The sequence below is a fragment of the Salvelinus namaycush genome, chromosome 32 (assembly GCF_016432855.1).
Source record: "Salvelinus namaycush isolate Seneca chromosome 32, SaNama_1.0, whole genome shotgun sequence".
In the NCBI taxonomy this organism is placed as follows: Eukaryota; Metazoa; Chordata; class Actinopteri; order Salmoniformes; family Salmonidae; genus Salvelinus; species Salvelinus namaycush.
Window position 1 is genome coordinate 20528605 of NC_052338.1, and position 16096 is coordinate 20544700.

The 16096-nt window shown below is 46.2% G+C and overlaps 1 protein-coding gene across 1 annotated transcript; it reads left to right on the forward strand.

Moving 5' to 3' along the window:
* Positions 1-856: 856 nt before the first annotated feature.
* On the forward strand, positions 857-1960 carry LOC120027458 (the record flags this gene model as incomplete). Its single annotated transcript, XM_038972401.1, has 2 exons — positions 857-970; positions 1166-1960. Coding segments are annotated over 2 exons (909 nt in total), but the record flags the coding sequence as incomplete, so codon positions are not given.
* Positions 1961-16096: the final 14136 nt, after the last annotated feature.

Sequence of the window (16096 nt, forward strand, 5' to 3'; positions counted from 1 at the left end):
GTCCTCCCCTCCCGCTCCGTGGCTCGACGACTCATTGCGAGCTCACAGAACAGGGCTCCGGGCAGCCGAGCGGAAATGGAGGAAAACTCGCCTCCCTGCGGACCTGGCATCCTTTCACTCCCTCCTCTCTACATTTTCCTCTTCTGTCTCTGCTGCTAAAGCCACTTTCTACCACTCTAAATTCCAAGCATCTGCCTCTAACCCTAGGAAGCTCTTTGCCACCTTCTCCTCCCTCCTGAATCCTCCTCCCCCCCCACCCCCCCCCTCCTCCCTCTCTGCAGATGACTTCGTCAACCATTTTGAAAAGAAGGTCGACGACATCCGATCCTCGTTTGCTAAGTCAAACGACACCGCTGGTTCTGCTCACACTGCCCTACCCTGTGCTCTGACCTCTTTCTCCCCTCTCTCTCCAGATGAAATCTCGCGTCTTGTGACGGCCGGCCGCCAAACAACCTGCCCGCTTGACCCTATCCCCTCCTCTCTTCTCCAGACCATCTCCGGAGACCTTCTCCCTTACCTCACCTCGCTCATCAACTCATCCTTGACCGCTGGCTACGTCCCTTCCGTCTTCAAGAGAGCGAGAGTTGCACCCCTTCTGAAAAAACCTACACTCGATCCCTCCGATGTCAACAACTACAGACCAGTATCCCTTCTTTCTTTTCTCTCCAAAACTCTTGAACGTGCCGTCCTTGGCCAGCTCTCCTGCTATCTCTCTCAGAATGACCTTCTTGATCCAAATCAGTCAGGTTTCAAGACTAGTCATTCAACTGAGACTGCTCTTCTCTGTATCACGGAGGCGCTCCGCACTGCTAAAGCTAACTCTCTCTCCTCTGCTCTCATCCTTCTAGACCTATCGGCTGCCTTCGATACTGTGAACCATCAGAGCCTCCTCTCCACCCTCTCCGAGTTGGGCATCTCCGGCGCGGCCCACGCTTGGATTGCGTCCTACCTGACAGGTCGCTCCTACCAGGTGGCGTGGCGAGAATCTGTCTCCTCACCACGCGCTCTCACCACTGGTGTCCCCCAGGGCTCTGTTCTAGGCCCTCTCCTATTCTCGCTATACACCAAGTCACTTGGCTCTGTCATAACCTCACATGGTCTCTCCTATCATTGCTATGCAGACGACACACAATTAATCTTCTCCTTTCCCCCTTCTGATGACCAGGTGGCGAATCGCATCTCTGCATGTCTGGCAGACATATCAGTGTGGATGACGGATCACCACCTCAAGCTGAACCTCGGCAAGACGGAGCTGCTCTTCCTCCCGGGGAAGGACTGCCCGTTCCATGATCTCGCCATCACGGTTGACAACTCCATTGTGTCCTCCTCCCAGAGCGCTAAGAACCTTGGCGTGATCCTGGACAACACCCTGTCGTTCTCAACTAACATCAAGGCGGTGGCCCGTTCCTGTAGGTTCATGCTCTACAACATCCGCAGAGTACGACCCTGCCTCACACAGGAAGCGGCGCAGGTCCTAATCCAGGCACTTGTCATCTCCCGTCTGGATTACTGCAACTCGCTGTTGGCTGGGCTCCCTGCCTGTGCCATTAAACCCCTACAACTCATCCAGAACGCCGCAGCCCGTCTGGTGTTCAACCTTCCCAAGTTCTCTCACGTCACCCCGCTCCTCCGCTCTCTCCACTGGCTTCCAGTTGAAGCTCGCATCCGCTACAAGACCATGGTGCTTGCCTACGGAGCTGTGAGGGGAACGGCACCTCAGTACCTTCAGGCTCTGATCAGGCCCTACACCCAAACAAGGGCACTGCGTTCATCCACCTCTGGCCTGCTCGCCTCCCTACCACTGAGGAAGTACAGTTCCCGCTCAGCCCAGTCAAAACTGTTCGCTGCTCTGGCACCCCAATGGTGGAACAAACTCCCTCACGACGCCAGGACAGCGGAGTCAATCACCACCTTCCGGAGACACCTGAAACCCCACCTCTTTAAGGAATACCTAGGATAGGATAAAGCAATCCTTCTGACCCCCCCCCCCCCCCCCCCCCTTAAAAGATTTAGATGCACTATTGTAAAGTGGCTGTTCCACTGGATGTCATAAGGTGAATGCACCAATTTGTAAGTCGCTCTGGATAAGAGCGTCTGCTAAATGACTTAAATGTAAATGTAAATATTAAGATTAGCGAGATGCAAGACTTCACAGTCACACATGCTATCTGCGCATGTGCACGGGTTTGCTTCACGCTGTTATATAGTGGTAGCCACAGGACCAACGTGGGCATTTCCTCTCTCGTGTGAGCATGATTTTCCCGTGTGAGCTCAAGGTTTCTCCATAATATCTGGCATGCTCACCCGAGAGCGGGAACTGCTGGATCTGGCCTACTTATTGCCCCCTCTGGCTAGCCCCACTGTTCCTGACAGAAAAATTGCCAGTGAGATGTCTCACCCTGGGGCAACCCCTCTCTACGGTGGGGGTAATAACTAGACCAGAGTGGCCCTGCCCCAATCCCCAAAAAATGAGGGAGTGAGGTGTCTCGCTTTCTCTACCGTCTCGGGTTTAGCCTTGCGCTTCAATGCTCATAGTTGTTGCGGAAATTGACCCACTATGCTGTTTACTTTCTGCATCTGTGTCATATCACTGAGTCTACCTTTACTAGCTATTCTTGTATAGCTACACCAGAGGAGGCTGGTAGTGGGAGGACGGCTCATAATAATTAATTCATTCATTATCATTTGTTCCAGCCATTACGATGAGCCCATCCTCCCCATTTAAAGTGCCACCAGCCACCTCTGAGCGACACGTAATGCACCAGAACACAGTGACTGACAGGAAGATGAGGACCAGAGACTGCACTGTCATTAAATAAACCCTCTGTCTGTGCGCTTTGTCCAAGCACATAAACTGGAAGAAAAAACAAATAAGCAAAACATGCAAAACGTTGGTACTAATCTACTTCTATGGATTCATTTAACATCTTATTTGTACATTTTCTAAATAATTCAAGATTGTTCATGTATAAATATGAATTGTTGTGAATGACATTTTTGGGGATGCAATCTAAAATGTTGTGGTGTAGGCCTACACATAGGTGCATTACTGATGTCATAGTTCTAGTATATTTCTGGGAAACCATTAATAGGTTAATGTAGCCCTTATCTGATCTGTTTGACTTACTTACTTAGTCTTCTTCTTACCTATGTGGAACATAAGGCCCCCCCCCCCCCCCCCACGTGTTGTTTGGGATGGGAGAAATGGTAGGTTTTCATGCCAGTAGGGTTTAATATTATGGTACTGGCTGCTCACTAACATTCTGACCAGACTGCACACATGCGTGTGTCTGCATGCGCCCTCGCGCCCATGTTGATTTTGTCCCCCCCACACCAGATGCGATCAGGTCACGCAGGTTAAATATCAAAACAAACTCTGAATCAATTATTTTATTTTGGGGCCAGGTCGAAAAGCATTCAACATTTATGGCAATTAAGCTAGCTAGTTTGCTGTTGCTAGCTATTTTGTCCTGGGATATAAACATTGGATTGTTATTTTACCTGAAATGCACAAGGTCGTCTATTCTGACAATCAATCCACAGATAAAACGGTAAATTGAATTTGTTTCTCCTCATCTCTCCTCCTTCCTTCAGGCTTCTTTTTCTTCTTTGGACTTTATATGGCGGTTGGCAACCAACTTTACAGCATTACTACAACCGACTGGAGTGTGGACCTCAGTTCATCTTTCAATCACCCACGTGGGTATATGCTCCTAAAAACCAATGAGGAGATTTGAGAGGCAGGACTTGTAGTGCTATGAACATCACAAATAGAACCAAGTTCTATTTTAGCACCCAGCTACGCAGATACTCGCTGGCGTGCGCGAGCATTGTAAGTGCAATGATTGAACAACATGTATGGGTACATTTATTTTGCAACGCGACGCGAGCGACGCGAGCGGTGTGTTCAGCATGTAAGGCGCTGGAGAATAACAAATACTCCTTAAAAAAGGATTGAAATACATGTTTGATACAGTATGTTATGTCATGCTGCTACTGTTACTGTGCATACAGTACATATTTTGTTTATTTACATGTTTCATAAAAACCCAAACATTAGGGTCAGCGTGTCTCAAGTCAATTCCATGCTATACTAACATATTAAGGACTTTATGATTAATTGACAAGTGTGCTAGCTCTGGAACAGATCAAACACATGGAATGGCTGGGGGTCCCAGAGGAGAGGTTTGAGAACCCCTGGGTTAGGTTACTGGGTCTGGCCTTCCTATATCAAGGACTCTAGTGACATCGTAAATCGAGTAAATGACAAATCAGTGATTTGTTCTGATCTGAAACACCTGACAAACAGTGGCAATTGTTACTGCATGGACTATCCTGGCTAAACACACATTCAACAGGTACAAATGGGGCGTCACAGAATGAGCCTAAACATTTGACCATACTGACTCAATCTGGTTCATGTTTTAGTTGAACAAATAAAACAATGTCCCCTTCATCCTTTACCACGTCAAAATGTAGGTCTCTACATGCGTTCAATTGTTTTACAGGGCCGAAGCTTGCTGCCATCGTGTGTGGCGGCCATATTTCTCTGGGTGAAATATGAAGGCTGGGCCATACGGACACAAAACAAGGGGGAGAAGGAAAATAATGACCTCATCGGCCACCGTCCCTCCCCTCTGTCTCCCTCTGAGCCCTGAGGAATGCGTCCCAAATGGCAACCGATTCCCTATATAGTGCACTACATTTGACCAGGACCCCCTATGAAGTGCACTATATAAGCAATATGGTGTCATTTTGGATACAGCCAAGGACCCCCCCCCCCCCCCCCCCCCCCCCCCAGAAGGAAGGTCACCATTTCATGAATGGCATCCTAAATAGCCCCCCCCATAAAAGGCTTGTTCAGGGACCCTGAATGGAGCAGGTAGGTACATGGCCTGCACTTGAAAGCAGCAGTGAGAGGGGTGAGGGAGAGAAACCTTTGTGTGTATGTGCTCTGGAGGCATTCTTCCTTTCTATCAGTCAGACCCCCGGAACAAAGAAAACAGGTGGCCATACTGTCGTTTTCCGCTTAATTTCACAGCCAAACACTAACAGGCTGGTGGAGAGAGGGAAGGAAAGCCTCCAGTTCCTTCTCTCTCTCTCATGTACAGTGGGGCAAAAAAGTTTTTAGTCAGCCACCAATTGTGCAAGTTCTCCCACTTAAAAAGATGAGAGAGGCCTGTAATTTTCATCATAGGTACACTTCAACTATGACAGACAAAATGAGAAAAAAAATCCAGAAAATCACATTGTAGGATTTTTTATGAATTTATTTGCAAATTATGGTGGAAAATAAGTATTTGGTCAATAACAAAAGTTTATCTCAATACTTTGTTATATACCCTTTGTTGGCAATGACAGAGGTCAAACGTTTTCTGTAAGTCTTCACAAGGTTTTCACACACTGTTGCTGGTATTTTGGCCCATTCCTCCATGCAGATCTCCTCTAGAGCAATGATATTTTGGGGCTGTTGCTGGGCAACACGGACTTTCAACTCCCTCCAAAGATTTTCTATGGGGTTGAGATCTGGAGACTGGCTAGGCCACTCCAGGACCTTGAAATGTTTCTTACGAAGCCACTCCTTCGTTGCCCGGGCGGTATGTTTGGGATCATTGTCATGCTGAAAGACCCAGCCACGTTTCATCTTCAATGCCCTTGCTGATGGAAGGAGGTTTTCACTCAAAATCTCACGATACATGGCTCCATTCATTCTTTCCTTTACACGGATCAGTCGTCCTGGTCCCTTTGCAGAAAAACAGCCCCAAAGCATGATGTTTCCACCCCCATGCTTCACAGTAGGTATGGTGTTCTTTGGATGCAACTCAGCATTCTTTGTCTTCCAAACACGACGAGTTGAGTTTTTACCAAAAAGTTCTATTTTGGTTTCATCTGACCATATGACATTCTCCCAATCTTCTTCTGGATCATCCAAATGCTCTCTAGCAAACTTCAGACGGGCCTGGACATGTACTGGCTTAAGCAGGGGGACACGTCTGGCACTGCAGGATTTGAGTCCCTGGCGGCGTAGTGTGTTACTGATGGTAGGCTTTGTTACTTTGGTCCCAGCTCTCTGCAGGTCATTCACTAGGTCCCCACGTGTGGTTCTGGGATTTTTGCTCACCGTTCTTGTGATCATTTTGACCCCACGACCCCAATTTGCAAATAAATTCATTAAAAATCCTACAATGTGATTTTCTGGGAAAAAAACTCGAATTTTGTCTGTCATAGTTGAAGTGTACCTATGATGAAAATTACAGGCCTCTCTCATCTTTTTAAGTGGGAGAACTTGCACAATTGGTGGCTGACTAAATACTTTTTTGCCCCACTGTATATATATACTGTCACGTTCCTGACCTGTTTTCTGTTGTTTTTGTATGTGTTTAGTTGGTCAGGGCGTGAGTTGGGGTGGGCATTCTATGTGTTGTGTTTCTATGTTGGGTTTATGTGTTGCCTGATATGGTTCTCAATTAGAGGCAGGTGTTTGACGTTTCCTCTGATTGAGAACCATATTAAGGTAGGCTGTTCTCACTGTTTGTTTGTGGGTGATTGTCTTCCGTGTCTGTGTATGTCGCACCACACGGGACTGTTTCGTTTTCGTTCGTGTTTGTAGTCTGTTCCTGTTCGTGCGTTCTTCGTGTTATTATTGTAAGTTCGTAAGTTCAGATCTGTCTACGTCGTTTTGTTGTTTTGTATTTTCCTAGTGTTTTGTCAGTGTTTCGTCTTGTTAAATAAATTCAGTATGTCATCATACCTCGCTGCGTGTTGGTCCGATCCATGCTCCTCCTCGTCTGAGGAGGAGAACGACTTCGACGACCCTCCCTTGAGTTTTAGGGGTGCGCCCGGAGTTCGCACCTTGAGGGGGCGGTTCTGTCACTGTTCTGCACTGCTCGTCTGCCCAGCACCGTCTGTACTGCCTGCCTGCCCAACGCCGCCTGCACTGCTCGTCTGCCCAGCGCCGTCTGAGCTGCCTGCACTGCTCGTCTGCCCAGCACCGTCTGTACTGCCTGCCTGCCTAACGCCGCCTGCACTGCTCGTCTGCTCAACGCCGCCTGCACTGCTCGTCTGCCCAGCGCCGTCTGAGCTGCCTGCACTGCTTGTCTGCCCAGCACCGTCTGTACTGCCTGCCTGCCCAACGCCGCCTGCACTGCTCGTCTGCCCAGCGCCGTCTGAGCTGCCTGCCTGCCCAGCACCATCTGAGCCATCCGTCTGCCCAGCGCCGTCTGAGCCATCCGTCTGCCCAGCGCCGTCTGAGCCATCCGTCTGCCCAGCGCCGTCTGAGCCATCCGTCTGCCCAGCGCCGTCTGAGCCATCCGTCTGCCCAGCGCCGTCTGAGTCATCCGTCTACCCCGAGCCATTAGAGCCGCCCGTCTGTCCCGAGCCGTCAGAGCCGTTCGTCAGTCAGGAGCTGCCAGAGCCGCCTTCCAGTCATGAGCTGCCCTTCAGTCATGAGCTGCCTTCCAGTCATGAGCTGCCTTCCAGTCATGAGCTGCCCTTCAGTCATGAGCTGCCCTTCAGTCATGAGCTGCCTTCCAGTCATGAGCTGCCCTACAGTCATGAGCTGCCCTACAGTCATGAGCTGCCCTACAGTCATGAGCTGCCACTCAGTCATGAGCTGCCACTCAGTCCGGAGCTGCCACTCAGTCATGAGCTGCCTTCCAGTCATGAGCTGCCTTCCAGTCATGAGCTGCCTTCCAGTCATGAGCTGCCCTTCAGTCATGAGCTGCCCTTCAGTCATGAGCTGCCCTTCAGTCATGAGCTGCCACTCAGTCCGGAGCTGCCACTCAGTCATGAGCTGCCCTTCAGTCATGAGCTGCCCTTCAGTCATGAGCTGCCCTTCAGTCATGAGCTGCCCTTCAGTCATGAGCTGCCACTCAGTCATGAGCTGCCACTCAGTCCGGAGCTGCCACTCAGTCATGAGCTGCCCTTCAGTCATGAGCTGCCCTTCAGTCATGAGCTGCCTTCCAGTCATGAGCTGCCTTCCAGTCATGAGCTGCCCTACAGTCATGAGCTGCCCTACAGTCATGAGCTGCCCTACAGTCATGAGCTGCCCTACAGTCATGAGCTGCCCTACAGTCATGAGCTGCCACTCAGTCCGGAGCTGCCACTCAGTCCGGAGCTGCCACTCAGTCCGGAGCTGCCACTCAGTCCGGAGCTGCCACTCAGTCCGGAGCTGCCACGCAGTCCGGAGCTGCCATTAGTCCGGAGCTGCCATTAGTCCGGAGCTGCCTCTCTGTCCTGAGCTACCTCTCTGTCCTGAGCTACCTCTCTGTCCTGAGCTACCTCTCTGTCCTGAGTTGTCTATATTTAGGAGGGGCCTTGGTGAAGGTTCATGGACCATGGTCGGGGGCGAGGGTCGCCACTCAAGGGACGCTAAGGAGGGGGACAAAGACAATGGTGGAGTGGTGTCCTCGTCCTGCGCCGGAGCCGCCACCGCGGACAGATGCCCACCCAGACCCTCCCTTGAGATTTAGGGGTGCGCCCGGAGTTCGCACCTTGAGGGGGGGGTTCTGTCACGTTCCTGACCTGTTGTTTTTGTATGTGTTTAGTTGGTCAGGGCGTGAGTTGGGGTGAGCATTCTATGTGTTGTGTTTCTATGTTGGGTTTATGTGTTGCCTGATATGGTTCTCAATTAGAGGCAGGTGTTTGACGTTTCCTCTGATTGAGAACCATATTAAGGTATGCTGTTCTCACTGTTTGTTTGTGGGTGATTGTCTTCCGTGTCTGTGTATGTCGCACCACACGGGACTGTTTCGTTTTCGTTCGTGTTTGTAGTCTGTTCCTGTTCGTGCGTTCTTCGTGTTATTATTGTAAGTTCGTAAGTTCAGGTCTGTCTACATCGTTTTGTTGTTTTGTATTTTCCTAGTATTTTGTCAGTGTTTCGTCTTGTTAAATAAATTCAGTATGTCATCATACCTCGCTGCGTGTTGGTCCGATCCATGCTCCTCCTCGTCTGAGGAGGAGAACGACTTCGACGACCATTACATATACCCTGGTGATCTATGCTCTGGTCCTCTCTGATCTTTATCTCCAAACCTTCAAAGTGTTAGAAAGGCTCAAATGAAGTAATATGCCCTCACTTATGTACTCACCTATACATTCAGACATACACATAGTGATTCTGTATAATGCAACGCCACAAATTACCTTAATTTGCAAGTTCTTTAGGGTTATGGTGTTCCTGTTAGTTGTTTGGGTTAGTTGTGTGACTGAGACAGAGACTTATTCATCATTTGACCCATATGCTGTTGACAAAGTGCGCTCTTTATTTTGGGACTTTGATTCAACGTACAACTACATAGTGCAAGTGCAGACAATATTGTTTTGGTTCTGCAGCCAGATAGCTTCCCTGAAGCCAGTGTGGGGAGATTCAAACGTACCTGTTACAATACATGCAGGCACAGTGGGATTCTCTTAATAGACTTTTACTGTACATGGAGGAATTACAGTTATGTATTACATAAAATGGTTTGAGCCTTATAACCTTTTGAATCATACAATTGACGACAAATGTAAAAAATAAATGAAATGACACAAGGATTTGAAACTGGAGGTATTCATGTTAGAGGAGAGTGAAATAGTGAAGCCCAGAAGAACCAAATGAAACATGTCGTCTTTTTTTGTTTTCTGTGTGTCTGTGAGCGTGGTATGCAGTGTCAAGTGGGGGAACCGGGGCCTTAGGTTGAGACTGGCAGCTAGGTTTGAAAAAGCTGCACCGCCCTGAAAAAAACACAGCCAGGAATGTGTAACCTCTCATTTGGAAAATACCATTAATCCTTCTCAGGTATCACCCAGAGAGAGAGAGGGAGGGGGATAAACTGTCTGTGTCTGTGTCTGTGTGTGTGTGTGTCTGTGTGAGTGTGAGTGTGAGTGTGTGAGTGAGTGAGTGTGAGTGTGAGTGTGAGTGAGAGTGAGAGTGAGAAAAAAAAAAAAAGCCACCCCAGCAAAGCTGAAGAGTAGACACTATGTCCTCTAATGTCATCATAATAGTTTCCTAATATGAAACCGTGTCTACCAGGTGTGGAGAAATACACAGGGGTTTCCTACCAGGTTTGAAGTATAGTTTCTATTTGTTTTGGATGGGTCACCCCCCATTAGTATTGTTAGTGCCTGACATACCTGGGTTCAAATAGTATTTGAGTACAAGTTATTGTTTGTACTCTATATGGAACTCTTTTGACAATTGTATTGCAGTGTGATATGCTGCTTGTTTGTCTGAATGTACATTTATTTTGTTACCTTTATCATCTGAAACCTGTAAGTAATGTGTGACCTAGAAGCATTAAATAAAACAATTAAAATAAACACAATCTAAAAAAATCCAATACCACACAGTAGCTGTGCCTGATTGGCCTCTTGAAATGGAACCAATAGAAATGTTCCAAAAGTGTAAGCCCCCACCGACATGGGTTGTGGAACTTCTGTTAAAGTTAGCCTTGTCTGAAGGTTAATGGGTCAGTTCTAGTGCATTAAGGATCATCGCTGCACCCTATGTAGCCCAAGGGTGTGTTGTATGCAGCACCGGATCCCACTGAGAAACCAAGGGTAGAGAAACCAGAAGTTAGATGAAAGGTGAGCCACAGGTGAAGCTATTTAAAGCCTCTTTCTTTAATCGGCTCTGATGGAAATGATGAATAATAGGCATGGATTCTAAATGTGATTTCAAAACCAAATGTTAATGCTCATTGAGTTTTCCAATCGATTTGCTGAGGGATAGAGGGTGACTCATCGGAGGAGAATAAGGATTAGGATTAGTGCATTCCTCCCGGGATAGGTAGGTCTGCTCCACAACAACAACATCCAGAGGTTCATCAAAAAGTGTGCGGCACCAATTCTGATCACTTACTCAGCACGCCAACTGGCATCACTCCAGTGTTTATTAGTAGTAGGTAGGTGTGTGTGTGTATCACCTGTCATTGAGACACAGGGTCACCGGAGTGCCCAGGGGCCTTCTCTTTGCGTGACAGGATCAGAACTATCATTCTGTGCCAGAACTCTAGTTTTCCACACAAGGACGCTTGAAGCGTGGAGGCAATAGTACATCAATAGACCTAAATAGAACATCACCATGGGAAAAAAATCTAATGTTAAGCATGTTTTTCATGGCTGTCGTCAACGTATTGTTAATCTTTAGGCAACTAAACACCAGTTTCCCATACAAATATCCTTGAGCTTCAGAGGCAGTAAGTAGCATATCATCTACAGAACATCACCAAGGATACAATCTTCATAAGCTGTAGTCAACAAAATATTCATCCATAGAAAACTAGCTAAACCCTTTCTGGGCTTTGCATTTCTTTGTACAGACCTGTAGTAAAAGGCCTGCAGAGCTTACATCTTTGACCTAGGCCTGCACAAATCAGATCAAAGCGGTTTGATGTTTACATCCCGGGTGCATCTTCTTTGTAGCAGTGCATACATGTCAACACACCCATCATTCCTGGAAGGATCCAGTATTTATAGATCCCATTTCCAACCCAGCACCCGTATTGTTGTTACTCCCATATTTCCTTTCCCTGGCTCCCTCTGGATCTGAGTGTCACAAACTTGTGACCTTCCTCTGAACCCAATCTCATTGAGTGTTACAGGACCAAGCTTATTATTAGGCCTACCCTATTAATTTTCAATCTATCTAATGAATTACCTCATTGACATTCTCTTGCTCTTGCTACGTCTCTCAACCTTTCTGCTCCAAATTTAACAGCTATCTCTGCTCCAATATCGTAATTAATCTGAGGAACTGACACATTTCTCAGTGGGTCTATTTCGTAGTCCGTGACAAATTCCTCTTTAATATAGTATTCCACTGATACAGGCCTAAATGCATCACCAGACAAAGTCATTTGATTGGCTGAGATTAAATGTCAAATATGGCAGCAGGTAGCCCTTAAGCAGGGCACTAACCCCTAGTTGCTCTGGATAAGTGTTGACTAAAATGTGAAGATTGTTTGATTTATGGTAAAATAATGTTCCAGTTTCACCATGTTTCTTTTTCACAATGTTGGCACAAAAGATGAGTCACGAAATGAACATGATAATCCAAAAATACTGCCTGAATGCTGCCAGGAACTACTGATTGTATACGCAGAAATTCTAGTGAGGCACCGACAGCAATAATAGTTGTTATCACTTACTAAATCATGAATAATGTCAGATCAAACCACAACTTGTTTGTGGGACAATGGAAGGGCAACACCACCTGGCCAGGGCTGTGAATTCAAACCCTACCATTAACAATCACTTTATGTGTATTCCAAATGGCACCATATTTCCTATATAGTGCACTACATTGAACAGGGCCCATATGGCACTATATAGGGAATAGGGTGCAATTTGGGACACAGTCCTTGGCATAAACCAAAACAATGAAAGGCCACTAACACAAAAGAACACGGAGGAGAGAAAGAACGAACCCTGAGCAGCAGAGTACACAATGAGTCTAACCCACTAGTTTATCACTTGGCAGTAGTCCTGTCATAACAACTACCCATGGTTCTTAGTGTTGTTGTCCCGGGCCGCCTGCCGTTGGCAGCGTGATAGAGGAGGCTCTGAGCTTGTGCCCCGTCCATGCCCCGATTAAAAGCCTAGGGCTGTGTTCCAAAGGTACCCCATTCCGTATATAGGTCACTACTTGGAAATGGAGCCCAGCACCCTATTCCCAGGGCTCAATAGGGCTTTGGTCAAAAGTAGTGCACTATATAGGGAACAGGGTGCCGTTTGGGACGCACCCTAGGTATGTCTTGGGTCAATATTGCATCCTCTCCGGCCTGGTACTTTGGCGCAGATGGCACAATTGCTGTTGCTGCATTGTTTAACTACTGCTGTTTTGTGGACATTTATCGATTGGTAACTGTGAGAAATCAATGAGAAGAAGCATGAAGAAGTCCTGATTGTCACCAGCTCTTTAGGTGAGACTGTACTTCGTGAGGTCATAACAGAGCATGTTGATCCCCCCCATTTGGTATTATAACAGGTGCTCAACTTTGCCCTAATTAATAGGTTACTGACTTTCATAACAAGTGGTGACATAGCAGATTTAGCATGCACTGTGATTCATCTTTGTAATTAACCTGATATTGATATCATTCCTGCATGCATCATCTACCTACTAATCTGGTCCAACGAGCCAACTACTGTCTCTCTCTCTCAGTCGCAATTGAGCCTGAGGACGAGGTTATCCACTTGTAGTATGAATAATGCAGCACACAGGAGTCGAAAGTAAAGATAATTAATTCATTACACTTCAGTTAATAGTTGCTCCTGTCAATGCAGGGTGTGTATCTAGTATTTCAAGTAATTCTTTATAACGAGCAGCTCTACGGCAAACAGTACAGAAGTTCCAGTAATTGTCCTGGCTCTCAGTATACAGATTGAACCCTTGCCGTAATTACAGCATTTTGAATACATTTGCTGTGGAGCTACCGAGAGAGAGAGAAAGAGCTTAATCGGCACCTGCATAGCAATGTACACAAAGGATGGCAAAGCAAACAGCAACACTGTAGGTTTTACCACCAAGTTTTACCAGTGGCGTGCCGTGGGCCTGGGGCCTGGGCCTTCAGTGAGGTACTACACAGTCCCACCCGAATTAATCCACCTCTTATTACCATCATTATGATGCCATGGCTCTAGACACTATACATTTAGACAGAAACGCACTATAACCAGGCGTTGCGTCACCTTGAAATTGACAAATTGACATTTTTGGGTAAACAGTGTTTACCCAAAAACATGACACAATCAATGAGTCTTTTCAATATTTCCCTTCACTTTTTCATTGTGCAGCTCCGTTGCCCTGCGCGCTTGTTCTTTGAGCTGTAGATCCACTCCGGTGTCCCCAAAAGTTTTCAAAAGCACCATTGCTTGTTAGTGCCCAGCCGTACTTTGGTGTCTCGTTGCTGCCTTGGTTAGACAACTCAAGTTTGCAAAGCCAGTGTGGCTCCAAACACCAAATCGATCACTTGCAAATAATAGGCATTCCCAGCAGTACAGTTTGCAGTGCTTCTCGGAGCCAAGGAGCCTGTGAGCCATTGACAGCGCTCGTAGTTGAAACTTTGAAAGTGGCGAGCGAACGAAGCCCTTTCCCGCCTGTGACAGGCTTTGTGGCGTCGGGCGACCTCTCCTTACAATGTCTAACTTTTCTTGAAAAGTTCGTCTTGAGAATGGCGTTATGATTATATCCTCGACCAAATCGATATCTTCTCCTCCTTCCGCCATTGTGGGTTGAAAAAACAGCTTAGTAGTACGCGAATTAATTCGTTTATCAAATTCAGTTTCCTAGATCTCCATAGGACCTGCCTCTCAATATTGGTAATCCAATCAAAAGACGTGCACGCACTACGCCTGCTAGCTGGCTCCTGTGTAACACTGGAGCCAACTCTAAAGCTGATTGGTTGACACTAAATGTTCATTTCCATTCACTATAAGCTACAAGCGCCCGCACTGTTGATTCTGAAGGCCTGAGGGCAGATTTTAGACCCCTGGCAACACATGATGGCTGAATATGATTGGATAAAAGATCTAACATAAAGACCAGCCCTCCAAATCTCAACCTGGGGCTGGAAGCAGTGCAACCAAGAGGAAAGCTATGAAATAAAGAGTATAACTCTTACTCTGGGGAATAATTTAATACATATTTGTGGGAAAATATATATTTTTAAAAATGATATTCTGATGATGTTTAGGCCAGCAGAGAAGGCCTTGCAGGCCCTGACGGCCCACCACTGAGTTTTACCATTATGTGGGACGCATCACAAGTGTTACAATGTGTGCTAAATTACTCTCGGAAACGTAATCCCGAAATTATATATATTTGCTTGCAAGGGTGATTTACTGCACACTTCATTCCAATACGTTTATCAGACTCAATGTTGCGAGAGAAAACCAAGATTACACCTCCCCCGGGGAGAAGCATCCGTGTACGGATGATGCGTGCTGACGCCACCGGGTCGGTATGTGCGTACGCAACCTGAACTCGTGAAACTCATTCGGGTGAAAGTGATTTGAAATTTTGGAAAGCACAATGGGGAGATATGGCCTATTTCAGTCATGGATCAAATCATTCTGCTGGTGTTTTAACACTTATTCACAAGTTTAAAGGTGACATTCTAGAATCCACATCTTCACAAGACGGCAGATGGGTCATAGTAACTGTTAAACTTGACAATGCTATTTTCATCATCTGTAATGTATACGGACATAACTCACATGCTCCTAATAAGACCCTTTTTACCCATATTAACCAGGAAAGTACAGGATTTAAACATCAAATACTCAGAGGCTTTTCTAATTATTTCAGGGGATTTTAATGAAACACCTGATGCATCTGTTGATCGTTTTCCTCCTAGAACGAGTCAAAACCCTCAAAATAGTAACATTATTACTACATTATGCAAAGATCTCTGTGTTGAGGATGCCTGGCGTTATTTCAATCCGGATGCAAAGGGTTATACCTGGACCAACAAAACTATGTCACGTAAATCTAGAATAGATTTATTCCTAATTTCCCCTTTTTTGTTACAATTTGTTATAGATGTAGATCATCAGTTGGCTCCCTTTTCTGATCATCACTTGATTTCCCTGAATTTACAAGCTACTAAAATATCAAAAGGCACTCGAGGGTATTGGAAATTAAACAATACACTTCTTAAAGATACTGATCTCATTGAAAACATCAAATCATTAGCTAAAGATATTTTTGCAAGAAAAGACTTGGGTCATGGAAGTAGATGGGAATTTTTCAAATATAAAGTCAGAGTTGTAGCCATTAAACGCGCCAAAGAGCTGATGCAATTAAAGAACCATAGAGAAAAGGAGATGATGAGCAAGCTTGACAGTTTTCTAAAGAAAGATAATCTATCTGAAGAAGAGGAGTCTGAGTTCAGGTCTTTACAACTAGAATCAGAACAGACTTACACGGATCTGTTAAAGGGCGCCTTTGTAAGGTCAAGAGCAAAATGGATTGAAGAGGGGGAAAGAAACACTAGTTACTTTTTTGCACTTGAAAAGAGAAACTACAAAAGAAAATCTATAACTGCACTCAAAATTAACGATGTTTTATGCAAAGATCCCATTACAATATCATCATTTGTCAATTCCTTTT